The sequence below is a fragment of the Chiloscyllium punctatum genome, chromosome 14 (genome assembly GCF_047496795.1).
Source record: "Chiloscyllium punctatum isolate Juve2018m chromosome 14, sChiPun1.3, whole genome shotgun sequence".
In the NCBI taxonomy this organism is placed as follows: domain Eukaryota; kingdom Metazoa; phylum Chordata; class Chondrichthyes; order Orectolobiformes; family Hemiscylliidae; genus Chiloscyllium; species Chiloscyllium punctatum.
This window is the reverse complement of record NC_092752.1, coordinates 16,182,232-16,208,060: the sequence shown is the minus strand read 5'-3', so window position 1 is coordinate 16,208,060 and position 25,829 is coordinate 16,182,232. Positions and strand designations below refer to the sequence as shown.

Below are 25,829 nucleotides of genomic sequence, written 5' to 3'. Positions count from 1 at the left end.
TTTTTTTCCCCATTCTGGAAAGAGATCAGAGGCAGGGCCAAGACAAGAGTCTGCTTAAGTCGGGGCTACATTCTCCGGAGCTTAGAAGAATGAGATGTGATGGGACTTCGTTGGGTACAGCTTTGAGAGGTTGTTGAAATAAATGAAGAGTATGACCCTAGAGTCTCAGGATAAGAAATTACATAACTGAAAAGGATTGAGAATATTTGTGACCCCTGCCCTGAGGATTGTGATACTCTCTTGTTGATGTAAGGCTGAGGTTGACAGATTTTTGGGATCTTGAGGAATCAAAGGATCTCGGGAGTGGACAAGGCAGCCTAAGATCAGTTGTGGTTGTATTGAAGGATAGAGCAAGCTCGCCAAGCCATACAGCCTACTCCTGTTCCGAGTCCTTATGTTCATACTGGCATCCTTACTGGAGCTAAAAAAAATTATCTCTGCATCTGTCTACAAACACATGTTTACTTCAGGATGAAAACTGTCTATTTATTCTGTTCCTCCTTTCATAGATGCCATGTGATCTGCATATTGCCGCAATTTGTCTTTTATTGTAAAATTGTGCGTGAGAGGCATGTATATTATTATGTGTGGGATGAAGACTGAGACAGTTTTATTCATAGGTTAAACTTGTCTACATTAATGTTGCTGTTTTTCTGTCAGCACATCTCCTGCTGCTTCTCTCTTTCCACACCCCCTCCCATTTCCTGATCATCTTCACACTTTTCTGTTTTCCTCCTTTTCCTTTCTCACCTCCCTTTCACTTTTGGCGGGGCGTGTGGGTGTGGACTGCCACAGCGAGTGTGATGCAGAAAAATTGCTGCATGTAACACAAGTTACTTTTTATTGTGGCATCAGTGTTCTCCTTGTGTCTGATCGCCTTCCTTGCCGCACCCTTATTGCCCCTTTCCCCACATTCCCTTTGCACTATCCTCTTGCCTTGCATCTTTCTTTTCACTCTGTGTTCCTTTGTACATTTTCTTCCTTCCTCCAGCCCAAAGTCTCACCTCCTTAATAGCATGTGTCTCTCCACCCGGCCTTCCCCTCCACCCCCAGCCCTCAGTGTCTTCTCAATTGTTTCCCTTCCCTTCATCTCCTCTTTCTCCTGACTATGACCTTATACCTCACTTCCCAGCAGTAAACCGATGAGCCAGTAATGTTTCTTGTTTTATTTATATTGTTCTGGGAAACTGGAGAAGAGCAAGGTGCTAGTTAGGATTCAGACAAAGAACAAGCTGGGGGATGGTGGGTGGATAATCATCACTAACAGCTTATGAAAGATGCACAGTAACTGGTTCAACATGTTTAATTTTTAAATGTTTTGCATGTATAAGTAGATGTGATGTCTAAGGTAAATTAGCACACTATTTACAATATATCTATCTTTCTGTTGTGCATTAATAACCTTATGTATGAAATCTTGGCATGTTTTTGTCACAGTATTCTGACAATGGTTTCCTATTACTGATTTCACCTTGCAATAGAAACTGCCTATGTCAACTTGTCACCCTGTAATTACAACCTCCCTCAAGTGGGTGTGCTACATCCCTTCAGTTAAATGCCTCTCTGCTCTTCATCCAGCGCTGTAATGAAACTCCAATAATCCAACAAACTCTTGTTTCCCGAATTGTCTGATTTTTCAAAATTAAACACACAATTGCTCACCGGGAAGATCGCAATTAGGTGTTGTGGTTTCTCATCTTCAGTGCCTATTAGGTTGAAGGGGAGTTCATGTCACTTATGTGGTGTCATTGGTGAGAGGCCCACTCCTCAGCATCTATGAAATAAGGTCGTTACATGTTCCAAATGTGCGAGCACAACATACCATGATAGTGTGACACACTCTCTCCAGAGGGCGTAAGTGAGGGCTGCAGATGTTGGAGATTAGAGTCGAGTGTGTGGTGCTGGAAAAACACAGCAGGTCAGGCAGCATCCGAGGAGCAGGAGAGTTGATTTTTTGGGCAAAAGCCCTTCATTGGGACTATACTGTAGACCTTCCCCAGACTACATGAAGCTGTGGCTGTGTACCTTCAGCGATGTTCCACCATGACAGTGGTCACAGTATGTACACCAACACCATTAATGTGCAGCACTGTGTGAGTAACCAACATATTACATCTTATAAAAAAAATGGCTGCTATACTTTGACCCACTTCCCATCCCATATCCATATCAATCAATCCACCCCCATTGCATTCATTAGAGTCCATCATGATACTTACCTCACTTATGGTGCAGTGATGTTTTCGTCAACCTAAGCACCCTTGGAAATTTCACAAATGAGGTGGAGCTTTTGGCCAATGTTTACCACCTTTTAAGTTATTGCTGCTCAGTTCTCCATCTCTGGGATGACAATGTTACTGCGGTGGAGAATTCCAAAGGTTCACAGCCTTTTATCAAAACACTTCTCCTCATTGTAGTCTAATGGCTTCCCCCTTGTTTAGAAATCATGTCTCCTCGTTCTTGACTCCCCAACCAAGAGTCTTACCTGCTGTCCGCACTTTTTCCCTGCATCTACCCTGTCTATCCCTCTTAAGAATTTTGTAGGTTTCAATGAGATCACTTCTCATTCTTCAGAACTTGAGAGAATCCAAAGATGTGCTGGTCAGGTGAATTGGCCATGCTAAATTGCCCATAGGGTTAGGTGCATTAGTCAGAGGGAAATGGGTCTGGGTGGGTTACTCTTCGGAGGATCGGTGTGGACTTTTGGGCCAAATAGCCTGTTTCCACACTGTGGATAATTTAATCTAATCTAATCTAATCTAATCTAATACAAGCCCAGTTTCTCCAAACTGTTTTCGTAAGATAGTTTTGCCATGCTGGAAATAAATCTAGTGAACGTTTACTGCACTTCTGACAATAGTACCCTTCCTAAGGTAAGGGGACCGCACTTGCATTCAATACTCCAGGTAAAGTTTAATTAAGGTGTTTATTTTATCCGTTCATGAGATGTGGATGTTGTAGGCTGGCCAGCATTTATTGCCCATCCCTAGTTTCCCTGAGAAGGTGGTGGTCACCTGCCTTCTTGAATGCCAAAGTCCATGTGCTGTACAGCCACAATGCCACTCAGGAGGGAGTTCCAGGATTTTGACCCAGTGGCAGTGAATGCACATCGATACATTTCCAAGTCAGGATAGTGAGGGGCTCTGGGGGGAACTTGAACAAAGAACAAAGAAAAATACCTCACAGATACAGGCCTTATGGCCCTCCAAGCCTGTGCCAATCCAGATCCTCTATCTAAACCTGTTGCCTATTTTCTAAGGATCTGTATCCCTCTGATGCCTGCCCATTCATGTATCTCTCTAGATACATCTTAAATGATGCTAGCATGCCCACCTCTGCCACCTTCACTGGTAACGTGGTCCAGGCACCCACCACTCTCTGTGTAAAAACTTTCCATTTATATTTCCCTTAAACTTTTCCCCTCTCACTTTGAACTCATGACCCCTAGTAATTTCATCCCCCACTCTGGGGAAAAAGCTTCTTGCGATCCACCCTGTCTATACCTCTCATGATTTTGTAGACCTCAGTTAGGTCCCGCCTCAACCTCTGCCTTTCTACTCAACCTGTCTTCATAGCTAGCGCCCTTCATACCAGGCAACGTTCTGGTAAGCTTCCTCTTCACTCTCTCCAAAGCATCCACACCTGTCTGGTAATGTGGCGACCAGAATGGACTCCCATTTAACTTCAGCAGGAAGACCTTAGACGATGATCTTTCCCCACTGTGCCTTGGCGTCAGCTGATAATCACCAGGATGTTGTTACTGGGGGAATTCAATGATAGTAATGCCATTGAATCTCAAGGGAACTATGGTTAAACTGTCTCTTATTGGATATGGTCATTGCCTGGCATTGGTGTGGTGTGAATGTTAGTTGACACTTCTTAGCCAAAGCCTGGATTTTGTCCAAGTCTTATTGCTTTTGAACAATACTACAATAAAATAAAGGCTACATTATTCTTGCACTCAAATCTTCTTGCAATAAAGGCAAACATTAGCCTTCCTAATTGCTTACTGCAGCTGCATGTTGGCTTTTAGTGACTTATTGATGAGGGACATCCGGTCCCTTTTGTATTTACACTTCGTAACTTTCCGCCATTTAAGAAACACTGTGCACATCTGTCCCTTACATTTTTCCACATTATTTTCCATCTATCATGTTTCTGCCCACTCACTGCATTTGTTTCAGTTCTCTTGAAGCTAATTTGCATCTTTCTCATAGCATACATTTGCACTGAGTTTTATTATCTACAAACTTGGGAATGTTATATTTAGTCTTCACATTGAAAACATTTATATGTATTGAGAACATATGGCTTAGGTACTGGTCCTTGCGGGCATCTATCAATCACAGCTTGCCAACTCAAGAATAACCTTTTATTCATATTGTCTGTTCCCTGCACATTGACCAGTTTTTAATCCATGCAATACATGACTTCCTATTCCATTTTATTCAATTTTACTCATCAACTCACTGTGTCAGTGCTTGATCAATTATCAATAAAAATGTATGAATTTATTTAAGATTTAATTTATCGATTCAAAAGCATCAAAACCCACTGAGGCATTTTGTTTGAAAATCCAGAGTCATCCCAGACGTGAAAAATTCAATTGAATCAAATAGTATTGCCAATTTACCTGACTGTGCTCTGTTTGTTAAAAATAAACATCACATCATGTTGGTGTATTTCACAAAAAATAACTATTTGTTGTGGAAGGGTGGTGGAGGAGAAACGTCTTTAACAAATGGAAAAAAGAAAATATGAATTGTTAGGTCTCCATAACAAATTCTATCTTTACTTAAATTCCCTCCTTCATGTACAGACACAAAACAGACAAAACGTGAATTTAAAGGGTGCAGAAAGGAAACAAAAGTCAAGGAAACACAGTTCAATAGCACCAATCCAGAATTCAATTCCAGAGGTTTTTTTTGTTTCTTTTCAGTTCTTTAATGTTGACACGGGATTGGTTGCACACTGATGTTCAGCCTTTCCTTCACTGGTTGAGGGTTTGTCCTTCCAATGTCAATTAAGGGTTTTTATTCCTCCTCTGACAGGGAATTTGCCGGGAAGGCAGCTCATAGAGATAGGTGAGCAGAAGTGAGTTAGCTGTTAAGGGCAACTTTCTGGCACATCTCCACACAGGAGCGCGAAACAGAGATTTCTGATTCTTTCTCTTCGTTAGCTAAGTATGTCTGTTGCACTGCCCTCACATGAACTGAGCTCACCTGATTAGGAGCCAATCAAAACATTAGAACAAAGAAACTTATAGCACAGGAACAGGCCCTTCAGCCCTCCAAGCCTGTGCTGATGCAGACCCTCTATCTAAACCTGCTGCCTATTTCCCAAGGGCCTGTGCCCCTCTGATCTCTGCCCATTTATGTACCTGTCCAGATACATCTTAATTGACAATATCATGCCCACCTCTACCACCTAACCTGGCAATGCATTCCAGGCACTCACCACCCTCTGCGTAAAGAACTTTCCACACATATCTCTCCTAAACTTTTCTCCTCTCACTTTGAACTCTTGACCTCTAGTAAGTGAGTCCTCCACTCTGCAAAAATGCTTCTTGCTATCCACCCTGTCTACAGCTCTCCTGATTTTGTAGACCTCAGTCAGGTCATCCCTCAACTTCCATCTTTCTGATGAAAATAATCCCAATCTACTCAACCTGTCTTCATAGCTAGCACCCTCCATTCCAGGCAAACATTATTTACAATAGTCCCTCAGTTTAGAACTCATTGATTCTGTTCTGTCTGCCTCTGCTGTCACTGCAGTGGGAAGGGGCAATATTGTGTACACAACTCACAATGTGCTCCAATGAACTTTATTTTAAAACTAAAACACAGTCTCCTTAATTTAATGTAGTATGTTCTTTTTTCTAGCATGTAGTCTAATAAAATAGAAAATAAAAATATATGGTCTTTGTAAAAACCTTCTGAAAATCCAAATGTCTTATGTCCACTGAATTTCATTTATTACTTAGTCATAAAGTCATACAACATGGAAACAGGCCCTTCAGCCACCATGTCTCTGCCACCAGACTACACGAATCCCATTTATCTGCACTTAGTCCATAACCAGCAATGCCCTCGCATTTTAGAGTCATAGAATCATAGAGCTGTACAGCATGGAAATAGACCCTTCAGTCCACCTCGTCTATGGCAACCAGATATCCTAAATTAATCTAGTTTGATTTGCCAGTGTTTGGCCCATATTCATGTACCCATGCAGATGCCTTTTAAATGTTGTAATTGTACCAGCCTCCATCACTTCCTCTGACAGCTCATTCCATACATGCACCACTCTCTGCATGAAAAGTTGCCCCTTAGGTCCCTTTTAAATCTTTGCCCTCTCACCTTCAAGCTATGCCTTCTAGTTTTGGACTCTCTATCCATGTCCCTCAAGATTTTATAAACCTATATAATGTCACCCTTCAGCCTCTGACACTCCAGAAAAAATAACACCAGTCTATTCAGCCTCTTCATTTAGCTCAAATCCTCCAACCCTGGCAACATCCTTTAAGTACTTTGAAGTACTCATCTACTTCTGCCTCTACCACTCTCTCTGACAGCACATTCAACAGCAGTGGATGGGTGAGAAAGGACTTCTCTCAGATCACCTCTAAAATGCTTTCTGCTCACCTTAAACTTACGCCCTCTGGTCTTAGATACGTCTGTCACGGGGAGAAGATTCTTATCATCTATCCTGTCTGTGCCTTTCTTAATTTTGTATACATCTTAGCCTCCTCTGCTCCAAGAAAAACCAACCCAATCTATCCAGTCTCTCCTCACAACTGAGACTTTTCATCCAAGGCAACATCCTAATGAATCTCCTCTGCACCCTCTCCAAGGTAATCATATCCCTCTGATCATGTGGTGACCTCCGATACAGACAGTATTCCATCTGTGGCCTAACCAATATTTTATAAAGTTGCAACACGGCTTCCTTACTCCTATATTCAATGTCCTAGCTAATGAAGGCAAACCGCATAAGCTGCCTTCATCATCCTGTCCACATGTACTGACACATTCACGGATCTATGGACTTGTACACCAAGGTACCTTTGTTTCTCGGTACTCCCTAGGGATCTACCATTCATTGTGTATATCCTTCCCTTGTTAGACCTGCCAAATTGCATCATCTTGCACTTATCAGGATTAAACTTCATTTGCTGTTGCTCTTTCCAATTTACCAGCTGATCAATATCAGTCTGGTGCCTGAGTCATCCTCCTCACTATGAAAAACACTACAATTTTTTGACTAATCTGTACCTTTACTAATTAAACCTTCTATATTCACAACCAAGTCAATAATGTATGTAACAAATAGCAGAGGTCTTTGCACCAATTCCTGTGGTACACCACTGGTCACCCACTTTCAATCAGAAAAACAACCCTCCACCATTACCCTTGGTCTCTTATTTACAAGACAATTTTAGATCCAGTTTGCCTTGGATCCCACAGGCTCTTAACATTTGGGCCAGACTTCCATGTGGGGCATTGTCAAAGGCCTTTCTGAACCACATCAACTGCACAATCCTCATCAATATATTTAGTCACCGTTTCAAAACTTTATTAAATTAGTCAGGCAAGATTTCCCTCTAACTAATGTACACTGACTATCCCTGATAAATCCCTGCCAATCCCTAAGTGTTAAATAATCCTGTCCTTCAGAGCTTTTCCAACAATTTCTGTTTGTAATAACCTGGCCTATCCTTACCGCCCTTTTTGAGCAAAGGAACCACATTAGCCACCATCCAGCCCCCAGGACTTCACCCGTGGCCAGCAAAGTCTCCACCAGGGCCCTAGCCATCTCCTCCCTTCCTTGATAGCAGCCTGGATACATCTCATCGATATGCCCTTGATAACATTCCCATGCTTCTTGTTAACAAACCATGTTCTAGAACCTTACCGTTCCAACTGAAACGCTTTCTCCAATGTTTTTCTCCTTTGTAAATATAGATGAGAAATATAATTTTTAAGACCTCACCCCTATATTCTGGCTTTTGCACAGGTTGTCCCTTTGGTCTCTAATAGGCCCCACTCTTACCCTGATAATCCTCTTACTTTTAATTTACTTATAAAACACCTCAGGGTTTTCCTTTATCTTATCAGTCATTGATATTTGGTGGTCCCTGTTTGTAGTCCTAATTTATTTCTTAAACAAACTGGCACTGTTGCTCAGTGGTTAGCACTGCTACTTCACAACGCCAGGGTCCCAGGTTAGATTCCAGCCTCAGGTGACTGTCTGTGTGGAGTTTGCACGTTCTCCTCGTGTCTGCGTGGGTTTGCTTTGGTTTTCTCCCACAGTCCAAAGTTGTGCAGGCCAGGTAAATTGCCCATAGTGTTAGGTGCATTAGTCAGAGCGAAGTGGGTCTGGGTGGGTTACTTTTCGGAGGGTCGGTGTGGACTGGTTGGGCCGAAAGGCCTGTTTCCACACTGTAGGGAGTCTAATCAAACCCTTGCACTCTGTTTCCTTTTGAACGGCCTCCCCTGTTTTTAATGTGTTGTACCTGACAAATGTTTCCTTCTTTTTCTTTATCAAACTCTTAATATCCCTTGACATCTAGGGTTCCCTGGACTTGCCCTTTTACTCTTAGAGAAGCATGCTAGCCCTGAATTCTCACTATATTACTTTTAAAAGACTACCACTTTTCAAGTGTAGACTTACCTGCAGGTAGCTGTTCTCAGTTTGTTTGTCAGATCCCTGTCTAATGATATTGAAATTGGCCTTCCTCCAATTTAGACACTCACCTTATACACTATCTTTATCCCTTCCATAATGACTTTGAAACTTAGAGTTATGGTTACTGTCCCCAAAATGCTCATCCACCACCACTTCAACCATTTGACTGGTTTCATTCTAGGATTAGATCCTGCACTGTCCCATCTCCAGTTGGACTTTCTCATACTGAGATGAAATGCTCTCTTGGACTTACTTTTAAAAATTCCGCCCTGTCTAATAATTTCACACTAAGAGGATCCTAGTTATTGTTAGCAAAGATGAAATCCCCAACTGCTATAACCCTGCGTTTTTCTCACCTTTTGTGATTTGCCTATACCTGTATATCTGTTCTTCTATCTCCTCCTGGCTGCTGGGAAGTCTGCAGTGTAATCCCAGCAAAGTAATTGCATTTTTTAATTTGTATAACCTCTACCCAGATGGTCTGCTTTTGAAGAGCCTTCTAGAACATCCTTCCTCATTACTGCAGTGATGGTTTCCTCTGGCACTATTGCAGTGCCTCATCTCGCTCACATCACACCACCCCCCTCACCCATTGTGCCCGAAGCTTTTATACCCTGAAATGTTGAGCTGCCAGTCCTGCCTTTCCTTCAACCACGTCCTAGTGATTGCAACAAATCATATTCCCATGAGGTGATCAATGCTCAAAGTTCGACTGCCTTGCCAGTTAAGCTCCTTGTATTAAAGTAAATACAGTTGAGCTTTCTGGACCTTCCATGTGCAATAACATCTTATGTCTTCACCCCCTGCTGGACAGTCTTGGTATTCCTTTATATCTGATTGAATCTTTGCAAGTACCCTGTGCCCCGTCTCCCCACCAAATGGATTGAAAACCTCTCCCACAACACAGGCAAAGCTCCCAGCAAGGACATTAGACCCATTCTGGTTCAGATGCAACCCATCCAGCTTGTACAGGTCCCACATGCCCCAGAGAAAGTGAGGACTGCAGATGCTGGAGTACCAGAGTTGAAAAATGTGGTGCTGGAAAAACACAGCAGGCCAGGCAGCATCCGAGGAGCAAGAGAATCGACGTTTCGGGCATAAGCCCTTGAAGGATGCTGCCTGGCCTGCTGTGTTTTTCCAGCACCACATTTTTCAACCACATGCCCAGAAGCTAGTCATGTCCTTACAAAAACTCCAGGTTAATCAAACTCAGCATCACATTCAAAATCCATGCTGACTATGAGAGTGTTGCAATTAGATCATTGCTATCCATGTGTCCATTCTTTATAACCAATCTCAGCATTTTCCCTATCATTCCCATTCCAGAATCTCTAGAACTTTGGACTCACAGCTTTCTCTTATTTCAGTTCCATACATTATTCTTACTAATTTTGATTTCCTTCAAGTCCTCATTCTCCCTTGTCCCTTGAATCTATAATTCTATGAGATTTATTGTATATTCCTCAGTGAAAGGGCTATTTGGTCAAAGTTCTATGAGTATGGTCACTTATCCCTAAAGATTCTTTTACTACAAGATTATTAATAATGCATTTTTATTACATAACTGTAGATATGAAATAGCCTGTTCTCTAGTCCTCATTATTCTGCTCAAAAAAAACTATCCCTGACATATTCTGGTGCTGTATTCTCCAGAGCATTAGATGCCATTAGATTTATCCAGTCCATACACAGATTGAAGACCTCTTCTGATAAATGTATTACCCATGTTGCATACTTCTCTGATCTCATGATTGATACCATGCTGGCAATTAACTAGTAAAAATAAAAAAACTTCAAAGAACTTTGTGTTTTATTTATGAGGGATTTGACAGGATGGAGCTGGAAGAATGCTTTTCCCAAGTGAGAGAGACTCGAACCTAGGGAGCACCATTTAAAAGATGAAAATGAGAGAATATTTTTCTGAGGGTCGTAATTCTGTGGAACTGTCTTTTCCAGAGAATGGTACGAGCAAGATCACTTGAATACTTACAAGGAATAGAATTTTCACGAACAAGGGAGAGAGTCAGAAGTCACATGACACCAGGTTATAGTCCAACAGATTTATTTGAAATCAAAAGCCTTAGGAGCACCGCTTCTTCATCAGGTGAAGTGACCTGACGTGAAAGGACCAGGTGAAGCAACCAGATGAAGGAGCAATGCTCTGAAAGCTTGTGATTTCAAATAAACGTTTTTATTAGATTCCCTACAGTGTGGAAACAGGCCCTTCGGCCCAACAAGTCCACACCGACCCTTTGAAGAGCAACCTACCCAGACCCATTCCCCTCCATTTACCCCTGACTAATGCACCTAACACTACAGGCAATTTAGCATGGCCAGTTCACCTAATCTGCACATCATTGGATTGTGGGAGGAAACCAGAGCACCCGGAGGAAACCCACGCAGACATGGGGAGAATGTGCAAACTCCACACAGACAGTTGCCTGAGGCAGGAATTGAACCTGGGTCCCTGGTGCTGTGAGGCAGCAGTGCTAACGTGTCGGACTATAATCTGCTGTCGTATGACTTCTGACTTTGCCCACCGGAGTCCAACACCAACACCTCCGCATCATAACAAGGGAGAGAAAAAGTGTCTGGATTATGGCAGGAAAATGCAGTTGAGGCCATAATCAAATGAACTTTGATGCTATTTGAATATTGAAGCAGGCTTGAGGAGTCAAATGGCCTGTGGCTGTTCTTAATTCATGAGTTCATATTGCAGTCTACGAAGAATATAGGTACTCATGACATCATGTTTAAGAAGATGTAGCAATCGCATGCTACAGAGAGAAAGAACATGCACTGTAAAAATTAGTATGATATATCAATGTGGAAATAAAATTGTTTGTTAAAACTTCTAAGTGTCAGACAATGCTCACTCTCAATAAAGCAGGGACTTTGAGGAAGGACATTAAGCATAGAGATGGTACAGTCTAAGGGAGCAGTCTTTAGAGAACCTGATCAGAATCTCATCGTAGCCTAGCCCATCAGGGTTCAACAACAATGGAGGATTAACATGATAGGTCAAACTCTGAGTTGCAGTAGTGCAGGCAATATATAAATTGGTGGCAGCTGGACAGCCTCCTGCAGTGTGTGCATTATCAGTTTGTATCCATAAGTCTGGTTTGTAAGAGGCCATGTCTATATGATGAAACCCGATAGAGCTGGTAGTGTTATGGGAAGGCATACAGTTTCTGAAGGATCAGAATGTAAAGTCTCCACTCCCAAGCTGTGGGAAGTTCATGTTAAATGTAATGCCACAAATGTTGCATCCAAATATGTGTTGTCCCTTCATGCTGAGACTGAGAGGTCAATGATTTTACTCTCTGACATTGATTTATGTTGCTTTGTTTGAGTTTTGACTGCATCCCTTGTTTTCCTGTTGTCATTTCTTGATTCTTTCCAGTATTCAGATGAAAGCTGATATTCTTGTTTTCAAACACATTGGCATTTGGAAATCACACATTAATTTATGAATGACTGCAGATTTCTGACTCCGACCATTTTAGAAAAGAAACCTGATGGAAAGTTCTTCTCCTGGTTTCAACATTTGCCCTTGATTTCGATCAAATAATGTTATGGTTCAGTTCATGATTAGCACTACACTGTGATGTGTTTTTCCATTACCTGTGACCACAGGGAAATGGCCTCTATAATCAATCTTTCTGTCCGGGTGCCTTGTCAAATATTTCTCAATTGTGCTGGAAGTTATCATTTCTGATGCAGAACGACACCAAGTCTAAAGGTGATTATAATTTATTGCTGCCTCTTGAATGGGAGGAGAGACTATGTTTGTTTGTGACTGTCTGTCTTGAGTAGTCCATAGGTAAAAACAAGGACTGCAGATGCTGGAAACCAGAGTCCAGATTAGAGTGGTGCTGGAAAAGCACAGCAGGTCAGGCAGCATCTAAGGAGCAGGAAAATCGACATTTCCGGCAAAAGCCCTTCATCAGGAGTAGTCCATGCTGAGTGCCATAAGGAGCAGGATATAATCACTCAAATCATAGCTGCTCTGTACCTTAACTCCATCTGCAATAACAATAAACATTCATATAACAGATCCTGCATTTATATAACAGATTGAACAAAGCAGCATGTCTCCAAGTGTTTAACAAGAGCACGACCAATAAAAATCATTTTTGACACTGAGTCGCAGAAGGTTTACAAGTTGGTTCAGGGGTTTGGAGTTTCAGTTATGAGGATAGATTGAAGAAGTTAGGACTGTTCTCCTCAAAGAGAAGACAAAGAGATCTGATTGAGATTTTCAAAATCATGAGTGTGTTGGATAGAGTAGATAAAAGGAACAAGAACAAGAGGGCATAGAGTTAAAGTGATCTGCAAAAGAAGTAGGGGTGAAGTGAGGAAAACGTTGCACTCAGCAAATAGTTTGGGTAAGGAGAGCACTACCTGGAAATGTGGAGGGGTTGGGGGTGGTGTTCAATAGAAGCATTCAAGAGAGCATTGGATAATTATTTGGATAAAAATAATGTGCAAAGATATGGGGAAAAAGCAGGGGATTGGCACCACATGATGACGCTAATTTTGTAAGCCAAGGCAGGCCCAATGGACCCCCTCACAATGGACCTTTGTGATTCTGTGAGATGATCAAATATTCAGTGAGATGGCTAGACTTTAAGGAGGAGCATCTTAAAGATGGATATGAGGGAAGAGATGAGGGAAGGGAATTCCAGCAGTTAGGGCCAAGGCAGTTCAAAGTATGGTCACCAATGACATAGAGCAACTTGGAGATTAAAGTCTTGTGAGTTTAGAGGAGTTTGCAGAGAAAGGGAGGGGCAATGTTATGGAGGCTGAGAGCCAGCATGAGTCAGTAGTCTTGGAGATGAATGAGGTTGGTGCAAATTAGGAGAAGGCTAGACGAGATTTGGATGAGCACAACTTCAGGTCAGTAGGATGACGAGAGTTCAGTGAAGTGAGCATTGGAATAGCAAAGACGTGGATGAGAATGAGCTGATGAGCTGAGGCAGCGTCTGTGTGTCTAGATGTTGAATAAGATCATAAGACACAGGAGCAGAAATTAGGACATTCAGCCCATTTTGTTTGCTCTGCCATTCAATCATGGCTGAAGGGTTTCTCAACCCCATTTTCTCACTTTTCCCCCATAACCTTTGATCCAATGAAGAACTTATCTATCTCTGTTGTACATATACTCAGTGACCTGGCCTCTATATCCTTTTGTGGCAATGAATTTCACAGATTCATCACTTTCTGGCTGAAGAAGTTTCTCCTTATCTCCAATTTAGAAGATCTTCCCTTTACTCTAAGACTGTGTCAGGTCTTCGTCTCTCTTGCCAATGGAAACAGCTTCCCAATGTCCAGTCTGTTTAGGCTGTTCAGTATTTTGAAAATTTAAATCAGATCCTCTCCTCATCCTTTAAAACTCCATTGAGTATAGTCCAGAGTCCTCAAGTGTTCCTCATATGTTAAGCCTTTCATTCCTGAGATTATTCTCTGGAACCTCCTCTAGACCTGTTCCAGGACCTGAGGTATGGGGCCCAAAATTACTCCCAATATTTTACATGTCGTTGGACCAGAGCCTTATAAAACTTCATTAGTACATGCCTGCTAATATATCCTAGTCCTCTCAAGATGAATGACAACATTTAGGGCAGCTCGGTGGCTCAGTGGTTAGTACTGTTGCCTCACAGCACCCGGGACCCGGGTTCAATCCCTGCTTTGGGCAACTGTCCGTGTGGACTTTGCACATTCTCCCAGTGTCTGTGTGGGTTTCCTCTGGGTGCTCCGGTTTCCACCCACAGTCCAAAGATGTGCAGATTAGGTGAATTGGCTGTGCTAAATTGCTCATAGTGTTAGGTGCATTAGTCAGAGGGGAATGGGTCTGGGTGGGTTGCTCTTCAGAGGGTCGGTGTGGATTTGTTGAGCTGAAGGACCTATTTCCACACTGTAGGGAATCTAATCTAATTGCATTCGCTTTCCTAACCACTGACTTAACCTGCAAGTTTACCTTAAGAGAAACCTGCACTTCAGATTTCTGAATTTTTTCCCCATTTAGAAAATAGTCCATGCCTTTATTCTTCCGACCAAAGTGCATTACCACTCACTTCCAATGTTGTATTTCATCTGCCACTTCTTTGCCCACTCTCTTAACCTAAATCTTTCTGCAACCCCCTTGCTTCCTCAATATTACCTGCCTCTCCGCCTATCTTTATGTCATCTGCAAACTTAGTCAGAATGTCCTCAGTTCTTTCGTCCAGATCATTACTGTATAAAGTGAAAAGTTGTGGTCCCAATCCCGGCCCCTGTAGAACACGACTAGTCACTGGCTTCTATCCTGAGGAGGTCCCTTTTATCCCTGCTCTCTGTCTTCTGCCAGACAGCTAATCTTCTATCCATGCTAGTACCTTGCCTCTAACACCATGGTCCTTAACTTACGCAGCAGCCTCCTGTGCGGCACCTTATCAAAGGACTTCTGGAAGTCGAGCTAGGTAACATCCATTGGCTCTCCTTGGTCTAGATTAGTTACAGTGTAGAAACAGGCCCTTCGGCCCAACAAGTCCACACTGACCCGCCGAAGTGCAACCCACTCACCTACATTAACCCCTTCACCTAACACTACGGGCAATTTAGCTTGGCCAATTCACCTAACCTGCACATTTTTGGACTGTGGGAGGAAACCCACACAGACACGGAGAGAATGTGCAAACTCCACACAGACAGTCAGTCCACCTGAGTCGGGAACCGAACCTGGGTCTCTGGCACTGTGAAGCAGCAGTGCTAACCACTGTGCCACCGTGCCACCCACGGCAACCAAAGGATTAGGATTGCCATCTAACCTGATCATTACCTCCTCAAAGAATTCTAACAGATTTGTCAGGCATGACCTCCCCTTGATTAAGCCATGCTGACTTTTCCCTATTTTACCATGCACTTCCAAGTATTCAGAAATCTCTTCCTTCACAGTGAACTCCAAAGTCTTACCAACGATTGAGGTCAGGCTAATCGGCCCATAATTGCCTGTCTTTTGCCTTGCTCCCTTCTTAAACAGGGAGGGGTGAGGGTTTACACTAGCAATTTTCCAGTCCTCTGTGACCCTCTGTGACTCCAATGATACCTGAAAGATCACTATTAAAGCCACCTCTATCACTTCAGCCATCTCCTTCAGCGCTGTAGAGTGTAGCCCACCTGGTCCAGATGACTTATCCACTTTCAGACCTTTCAGCTTTTCTAGTACCTTCTCCTTGGTGATGGCCACCGTATTCATCTCTGCACTTCAACTGTTGAATTTTTGGGATCTTATTCGTGTCTTCCACCATGAAGACTGACGCAAAGTACTTACTCAGTTCCTCAGCCATTTCCTTGTTCCCCATTATTACTTCTCCAGCATCATCTTCCAGCATAAAGTAGTCTTGGTGTTGAAATAGATAGATTATTGGATCACCTTGGGGTAAAACACATGACAATCTGACCATGTTGGTTCCCCAATTCTTATTATCTTTACCCATTATAAAAATTCCATTGAAATTTCCAATTGATCAATAGGCCTCCCAGCTTTTTTGGGGGGAAGCAAGAATTGGGATTTCCATTGGCATTAGTGTGGAGAATTGTTTTGTAGTGTTAACTCTGAATAACCTTTGTCTAACTTTGAGGTTATGCCTCCTTTTGCTGGGCTCCCCCACCATTGGAAATGGTGGTAGTGATCAGTACTCATTGTGCTGATTGTAGTTGTTGGAGTTGATAGTCCAACAAATCTGTTACTGTAGGATTGCTGTGCACTTTCCTCTACTGAGTCCCATTGCTGACACATTATTTTCAAATTCTTGTCTTTTCTGCAGGTATTTATCGCACTGAGAAAGATAAAGGCACTTTGTATGAGCTGACTTTCAAAGGAGACCAAGCCCATGAGTTCAAACGCCTAGTTTTATTTCGTCCCTTTGGCCCCATCATGAAAGTGAAGAAAGCAAAAGTGGATACATCCAACATGCTGATTAATATCATTGTGCCTCTGGCAAAAAGAGCTGATAAATTTCGACAATTCATGCACAATTTCAGGTAGACTATTAAGTTTGTAATCATTAATTGCTAAGGTATTTTTGGTTGAAATCCATTCAAATTATAGAAGTGGTTTGCACATCCAGGTCCCCCCCCCCGCCCATCTCTAGAATGTGTGTCTAACAAAGAAAGGTTAGTATTGTTCTGAGCGCAATGGTTAATTTTTCCCTCATGTATGCTCCTACTTTGTGATTTAATGGAAACAGCAATGGGAAGAGCATTGAGCTGATTCTCCAAAAATAGTTTACAGGGAGTATAAAATCCTAATGTGTTCAGATGTTCACCTGTTTGTGCTTTGGTTTGGATACTGCGCATTGAAGGTCATATCCTTAAAGGAGCCAGTCACTCTCATAGCCAAATACTACACTGTATCCAGAGTTACCCAAAAAGGCGAAAGCAAGTCTTGTACAAATCTTATCTCCTCTAATTAGCCTTAGACTTAACTTTCAAGTTTTTATAAACTTTGGGTGTTGCCCTGTCTTTTAAGGCACCTTGCTGGTTTATCTGGTGTTGTGGCAAAGTCACTGGCCTGCACAGTGGATATGAAAGATCCCACAGCACTCTTTTAGAGGTCATAGAGTCATAGAGATGTATAGCATGGAAACAGACCCTTCAGTCCAACCCGTCTATGCCAACCAGATATCCCAATCCAATCTAGTCCCCCACCTGCCAGCACCTGGTCCATATCCCTCCAAACCCTTCCAATTCATATACCCATCCAAATGCCTCTTAAATGCTGCAATTGTACCAGCAGGAATTTTGCCCCTCATTTTCTGAGAATGTTTATCCCTCAGCCAAGATCTGGACCTTTTAGTGCATGTGAATGCAGATCTCTGTGGTGTCAATGGAAAGGTGTTTATACTGTTTATACTTCTATTTAATTGACTTCTTAAAATTCTTTCCTGTGTAATGTGAAGACAAGTTTAAGAAGTTCTTTTCAATTCTGCCAACATGAACTTTTCACAAATCTGAGAGCCTAAACATTGTCAGTTCTAATAACCTGAAGATTTCTAACCAAACTCTCTCTCGCTTTGAAGGTTTTAGAAATTAAACATTTCTTCTGTGGTGACTGGTCCTTGAACTGCCCTTCACCCCTCCTAATGGAGAAACTAAAGCTGCTTCCAAACTTAATGTCTTCTAAACTGATTTAAAAAAAATTATCATCCTAGATTTTTCTGAACTGAAAACAAAGCCTTACGTGGTTAACCTACTTGTCATAAGCGTAACAGTATAAACACCTTTGCATTGACACCACAGAGATCTGCAGTCACATGCCGTATAATAATGCTCGGCTCAGTCACTGTTTTGAAAGAACGGTGTTTTTATTTCAAGAGAAAAGAAAACCATTCATAGAAGTAAACAACAGCATCTGGCTCCTATTTTACATTCCAAATTCAAAACTGAAATTAATAGATATATTTTATATACCCTTTATTGTAACAGTGAATGCATATTTAAAATTACCTAATTAATTGGAGCATTTTGGGCGACCCTGCAGCTGTGAAAGGTGTTATGTAAATGCTAATCTTTCTTTTTGTTGAGATTTTACTCATTCTACACTTTGCAATGGTGGAATCCCCCTTAATGGGGGGACATGCAACTAGGAATGGACAGATCTATTATCTACTGAAACTTCACAATGAAACCCTATTGTGTCAGCAAGTCTCAATTCATTTAAGGGCAGCAGGAGCTATTTACTGGACAACCACAAACAGCACTGTCTGCTTTAGAGACCCATTGGCCAGGAGAGCTTAGATCAAGGCAGAGGTCAAATTGCTGGTTTTCCAATCAACTAGCTTGCCAAAGGAAAAAAGTCCATGATGATTTTGAGAAGGTATATTGAGAGGGACAGACATAGTATGAGCATTGTTACCTTCTCAGTCAGTATAAGTAGAATATTCAAACAGAAAAGCTGCCCAACCTCTCACAAGAGGCTCAGTGTCACATTTGAATGTCTTTTGCTCATGAAACTGGCTAGTCAAGGTTGAATATGATTTACTGTGAATATTGCTCTGCCTGTTCACAGTATAATTGCATCATATGATAATTCTTTAATACATCGCTTTGGCAACTTATCCTGACTTCAGGCAGAAGTTAATGGGCTTCTGGGACAATTGAAACAGTGTGTATGAAATTATAGTATCCATTTTATATGCTGGTGACTTTCACGAGTTTACAGTGTTATCTGATGAAATACTGGTGGGGGTTAAAAAAATAAGCTGAACTTGTAGCAGAAAGTGGCTTAGACTTTCCAGTCAATAGTGAAGTGAAGGCACTTCCACAGGAAAGCTGGTGAAGTCTGACGATTTCTCTTACCTGGGTTTCAACTTTTCTGATCGGCTTTTGATGGCGAGCAGAAATATCATCAGGCATAAGCAGGTCATCACATCAACAGCTTCCTACAGACAGAAAACCAGGAAGGAAAAAACATTGATGATCCTTGCTGTCTTAATTATGTTACAAAAAAAGGAAATAAAGATTGAGACATACATATGGTACTAAGTTAGGAGCTGAAATATTGTAAGCAAACATTTAAAAAGAATAAAATCATGATGGAGAAGCATTTTAACATAATGGAGAATTTTGACACATGATAAACTTAAAATTAGTTTTTCAGAGCCAGAGAGATTGTTTAATAATTATGACTTAATAAGCGATTAGAAACCCAGTAATGCCTCATTGAACAAAACATATGTTTTCAAGGCTGTTATTTTTCAGAATCTAATAGTGTAAAAAGTACAAGTGTGCATCAAATTAAGTGATTTTAAGTACCTCCTGTGGAGAATTCTGGACAACAACTTCTGCATATCCCAAGGGAGTAATGGATTTTCTAGTCAACAGTGAAGTAATGACGACCATGAACACATTGTCAGAAAAAAGCAACTGGGTCACTAATACCCATTAGGGAAGGAAACTGTTGTCCTTACCTTATCTGGCCGACTCCAGACCTACAGCAATGTGGTTGACTCTTAACTGCCCTCTGGGCAATTAAGGATGGGCAATAAATGCTGGCCTAGCCAATAACACCCTCATCCCATAGATTTTGTTTTAAAAATCCACATTTAACTCCATAGATGTATGGAAACCCGAATTGCTGTAAGTTTCACATGAAGCAACAGTGAACACTGACAGTTCTTTTCATCATTGCAGTTCAACATCTGGCCGATTCTGCAAATGGAGGCAATCTTGAGTGAAAGTATAATTGGTCATTGGATGTTATGGTTGCTTAGTGGTAAAAGTGCAAGACTGGAACTGCCAGAGTGTTATGAGTTTAGATGGAGAGGAATTTAAATGTGTACAAGAAAATTTACTGATTCAATATGTGGATGTACCTACTAGCTAAGGGGCAAAACTTGACCTACTCTTCGGAAATAAAGCAGGGCAGGTGACTGAGTTGTCAGTGAGGGAGCACTTTGGGACCAGTGATCATAATTCTATTTGTTTTAAAATAGTGATGGTAAGGGATAGACCAGATCTAAAAGTTAAAGTTCTAAATTGGAAGAAGGCCAGTTTTGACGATATTAGGCAAGAGCTTTCACAAATTGATTGGGGGCAGATGTTTGCAGGTAAATGGACGGCTGGAAAATGGGAAGCCTTCAGAAATGAGATAATGAGAGTCCAGAGACAGAATATTCCCCTTAGGATGAACAGAAGGGCTGGTAGGTGTAGTGAATACTAGATGGCTAGAGAAATTGAGGTTTTGGTCAAGAAAAAGAAGGAAGCATATGTCAGGTATGAATAGGAGAGATCGAATGAATCCCAAGAGTATGAAGGCAGCAGGAGTATACTTAAGAGGGAAATCAGGAGGGCAAAAAGGGGACATGAGATACCTTTGGCAAATAGGGTTAAGAGGAATTCCAAGGGACTCTACAAATACATTAAGGACAAAAGGGTAACTAAAGAGAAAATAGGTCCTGATGAAGGGCTTTTGCTTGAAACATTGATTTTCCTGGTCCTCGGATGCTGCTTGACCTGCTGTACATTTCCAGCACCACTCTAATCTAGACTCTGATTTCCAGCATCTGCAGTCCTCACTTTTGCCCCTTACAGATCAGCAAGGCCTCCTATACGTGGAACCGCAGGACATGGAGGCGATACTAAATGAATATTTTGCATCAGTGTTTACTGTGGAGAAGGACATGAAGGATATAGAATGTGGGAAATAAATAGCAATATCTTGAAAAATGTTCATATTACAGAGGAGGAGGTGCTGGATGGATTAAATGCATAAAGGTGGATAAGTCCCCTGGACGTGATCAGATGTACCATAGAACTCTGTGGGAAGCTATGGAAGTGATTGCTGGGCCCCTTGCTGAGATATTTGTATCATCGATAGTCACGAGTGAGGTGCCGGAAGACTAGAGGTTGGCTAATTTGGTAAGAAGGGTGGTAAGGAAAAGCCAGGGAACTATAGACCGGTGAGCCTGACATCGGTAGTGGGCAAGTTGTTGGAGGGAATCCTGAGGGACAAGATTTACATGTATTTGGAAAGACAAGGACTGATTAAGGATAGTAAACATGGCTTTGTGGGAAATCATGTCTCACTAACTTAATTGAGTCTTTTGAAGAAATAACAATGAGGATTGATGTGGGCACAGTGGTGCACATGATCTGTATGGACTTCAGTAAGGCGTTCGACAAAGTGCCTCATAGTAGTCTGGCTAGCAAAGTTAGATCACATGGAATACAGGGAGGACTACCCATTTGGATACAGAACTGGCTTGAAGATAGAAGACAGAGGGTGGTGATGGAGGGTCGCTTTTCTGACTGGAGGCTTCTGACCAGTGGTGTGCCACAAGGATTGGTGCTGGGTCCGTTGCTTTTCTTCATTTATGTTAATGATTTGGATGTGAACATAGGAGGTACAGTTAGTAAGTTTGCAGATGACACCAAAATTGGAGATGTAGTGGACAGCGAAGAAAGTTACCTCAGAGTACAATGGGATCTTGATCAGATGGGCCAATGGACCAAGGAGTGGCAGATGGAATTTATTTTACTAAATATGAAGTGCTGTATTTTGGAAAACAAATCAGGGCAGGACGTATACACTTAATGGTAAGGTCCTAGGGCATGTTGCTGAACAAAGAGACCTTGGAGTACAGGTTCACAGTTACTTGAAAGTGGAGTCACAAGTAGATAGGATATTGAAGAAGGCATTTGGTTTGCTTGGCTTTGTCAGAGTATTGAGCACAGGAGTTGGGAAGTGATGTTGCAGTTGTATTGGACATTGTTTAGGCCTCTATTGGCATACTACATGCAATTCTGGTGACATTGCTGTAGGAAGGATGTTGTGAAACTTGAAAGGGTTCAGTAAAAGATGTTGCCAGGGTTGGAGGTTTTGAGCTTGGGAGAGGCTGAATAGGCTGGGGCTGTTTTCCCTGGAGTGTCAGAGGAATAGAGGTGACCTTATAGAGGTTTATAAAATCATGAGGAGCGTGGATAGGGTAAATAGCCAAGGTCTTTTCCCTGGGTTGAGTGGAATATCACTTGGTGAGTGCAAGTGACCTAAGAGGCGACTTTTCCATGGAGAGGGTAATGCATGTATGGAATGAGCTGCCAAAGGAAGTAGTGGAAGCTGGTACTGTTGCAACATTTAAAAGGCATCTGGATGGGTTTATGAACAGGAAGGGTTTAGAGGGATATGGACCAAATGCTGGCAAATGGAACAAGATTATTTTAGGAGATCTGGTCGGTATGGATGAGTTGGACCAAAGCTCTACAGCCTTATGATTCTAGACCTGTTGAGAGTTCAGATTTCATCATGGCATGTTGTGGAATTAAGCTTTGAGAATATGGTACTTGGTAGACTGGTAATTAAATAATTGTAGGTATTGAATTGTAATGAAAATCCAAGCCCTTCCCAGACAATCTGTTTCAGTAGCTAAACAACAGAACAGAAGCACCGAAAGTGTCATAAGTTTCCTGGAGGGTTTTAAAGTGCTTAGAATAGTGAGATTTCTCAAGCTATTGTCCTAAACCTGCCTCATTACCTATTCTGATAGAAAGCAGAGAGAGAAATAAATGCTGAACTGGTATAAACAGAGAGTGTGAATGGTGGAAAATGGGTTGAACAGGGACAAACAGGGAATGTGAATAGTAGAAAATGGGTTGAACAGGGACAAATAGGGAGTGGGAATGGTGGAAAATGGGTTGAACGGGTACAATCAGGGAGTGGGAATGGTGGAAAATGGGTAGGCTATGCTGGGAGCAACCCAGACAGAACAAGACATGAGGTGTGGGGTTGGATTACAAGCACAGAAGAAGGTGTTCGTGCTCTGCAATTATTAAACTTCATGTTGAGTCATGGGGGCTGTAAGGTACAGGACACAAGACTGACTGACCTAAATGGGGTTATGACAAAAATACATGGAAAGATTAGTGTTGCGGATACCATAAGGAGTCAATAGAGGATTATCAACAGGTTAAATGAATGGGTAAATCTTGGCTGGTGGAATATAATGTGGGAAAATCTGAGATTATGCACTTTGGCAGGAAGAATAGAGGAGCTGAATATTATTTAACTGGCTAGAGACTGCAGAAAGTTGCAATACAAAGAGATTTGGATGTCCTTGTGCATGAATCACATAAAGCTATAATTAAAGTTCAATGATGATAGGGAAATCAAATGGAATGTTCGCCTTTGTTTGAAACGGAATGGAGTCTAAAAGTAGGGAAATCTTGCTTAAACTATACAAGGCACTAGTCAGACAGCACCTGGAATACTGTTAATTTTGGTCCTCTTATCTAAGGAAAGATATACTGCCATTGAAGGCAATCAAGAGAACATTCAGTAGATTGTTCCAGCCATGGAGAAGTTTTCCTCCGTCTGAGGAGAGGTTGGGTAGGTTGAGCTTATATTCATTGGAGTTTCAAAGAATGAGAAGTAACATTATTGAAACATGTTTGGTTCTTTTGAGGCTTGACTGTGTAGATGCAGAGAGGTTGTTTCCCCTTGTAGCACCCAGAGGGCATAATCTATGGGGTCACCTGGTTAGGACAGACTTGAGGAACCTTTTCTCCTGAGGAGAATAAATCTGTAGATTGTTTTTAACCTCAGAGGCTGTTAAGTACATTCAAAATTGAAATGGATAATCTGTCCAGGAATTAAGGGTTAAAGATGGGAAAATGGAGTTGAGAACTATTACATCAGCCATGATCTCATTGAATGGTGGAGCAGACTCAATGAGCTGAATGGTCTATTTCTGCACATGCCCCTTGTCATGTATGGTCTTATAATACCGAGTTGTTAATGGATACAAGTAAATATTTCACCACTCAGTGGTGAAAATATCATCTTTTTATTCAACATTTGGTTGGGAAAATGGGACCTTGTGCTTTCAATGTCAACAAGCTGCTCACTGCTTTCAGTGGTCAATGAGTGTGATCTGAAACAAATAAGTGGACCTTTTAAGATGTTAAATTATGAGCATAGTATGATCCAGAGTCTGGAACGCAGAGGGAATATCTAATTGTAATATTTAAAATTGTGAAGGAATTTGATAAGGTTGATAAGACAAATTATTTCCTTTTGATAGGTGAATCCAGAAGATTAGGGGTTATCCAATTTTTAAAATAGAGATAGACCAGTTGGGAGTGAAATCAGAAAGTATTTTCCCACAAACTTTGAATGTTCTCCTTCAAAAGGCTGTCGGTGTTGGATATCCAAGTCTGGGCCCATGGCTATTTATTGGTAAGAATGTCCAGAGAAATGGATCAAAGGTGACTACATGGTTTGGTGTTGAATAGCAGTAAAGGCTGATAGCCTCCTCTGGTTTCTTGAATGCAATATTGTCCACAATCTTCTTTCTTGGTTTGCCTGAAGTCTTTCAAATTCTGCCCAAAATGGAATGGATTTCAGAGCATGGAGAGATGACAGTATTGTAGAGCTACTCAGGCAACTGCAGTTCTGTTATATAAACAGACTGCTTCCTGGTTGCTCTCATTGCTGATTTGTCTTTGCAGTGCATTCATTTATTTAGCTGTCACTGCAAAGAGTAAGACAGTTTTCAGCACTTTTCATGATCAGCTGTCTAAGACTTTTGTTTCGGAGTCATATTTTTGTTTCCATGCTGATACTTGATCATTTTATTTCACTTTGCAATATTTGCGAGCAGTAAGCACTCAATAGATGATCTCACATCCAGACAAGGATTTGCTGAGTAAAAATGCTTTTTTTTTTCAAACTGTAGGTCAAAATTTAGAAGAGGCTGACATCACTTACTTTATAATACACAAGATCTCCCTGATTTCAAAAATAAAATTAAGTTCATCTGTACAATAGTGCGCAGAGCAATTCATGTCTTGAAGCACTAGAGCGAAGGATTATAATTTATTTTGTGTTTTTGCTGTTAAGTGAAAAATAAAGTTTGTAAATGGAACCAAGCAATAAATAAAGCTTGTAAATAATTTATAAGGAAATATATAATTCCCTCCAGATGGGTTTTGCTGTAGGGTGGTTCTGTGGTCCCATGGGCTGATCATTAATCCTGATTGAACAGTTTTTGCAGATTAAAAGTGATCAGGTGGCATGTGGAGAATCATGTACTGTATAGAGACACCTCCCCACGCGCCCCCACCTCATTCAGTTGCTTACTGGATGGCTAATGCCAGTCATGCCAGCATGCGTAATGTGCGTTCCACAGGGACTGCAAGCTGTGCAGGTGACAGATGGTTCCAAGAGGATTTCTAACCTTGTTGCAAGGAAGGGTTTCTCAAAGCCTCCTGGATCATTGCTAGATTGAAAAGCAGAGTAGCTCAGCATGTGATCTCCGCACATGAGAGAGCAATTTCCCTGGCAGGGAGCTGGTCATATACCTATGGATGTTACCAACACACACTAAGTAGGTACACATAGGACAACACAGATTTTCTGCAATTTGTGGCCTGTGGATTTTTATTTTGTATGTTTCCAGAATACATTGATTATTAATCATTTTGTCTCCTACATTTAAAAGAATTAAAGAAAATCTGCAAACATCATCTTTCATGATGTTCTACTACATAATTGCCTGTTGCAGAGGAGGCAGTGGTTTAGTGAACTGAATTGAATTATTGAGTTAGCTTTATTGTCTCTTATACACAATAAGTAAATTAAAAGTCGCCACTTACAGCACCATCTT

At 41.5% G+C, this 25,829-nt stretch overlaps 1 protein-coding gene across 8 annotated transcripts in view; it reads left to right on the top strand.

The window, feature by feature from the left end:
• The window catches only part of LOC140485619 (chondroitin sulfate N-acetylgalactosaminyltransferase 1-like), a 312,994-nt gene that overhangs the window by 209,372 nt on the left and 77,793 nt on the right, over window positions 1-25,829 (top strand). For all 8 annotated transcript variants that reach the window (XR_011962394.1, XM_072583951.1, XM_072583950.1 and 5 more), the window contains one exon: window positions 16,494-16,710. Coding sequence is in view for 7 of the 8 variants with exons in the window: in XM_072583951.1 (XP_072440052.1) it covers window positions 16,494-16,710 (217 nt within the window). In the remaining variant the exon portion in view is untranslated. The remainder of the gene's footprint in view (window positions 1-16,493; window positions 16,711-25,829) is intronic.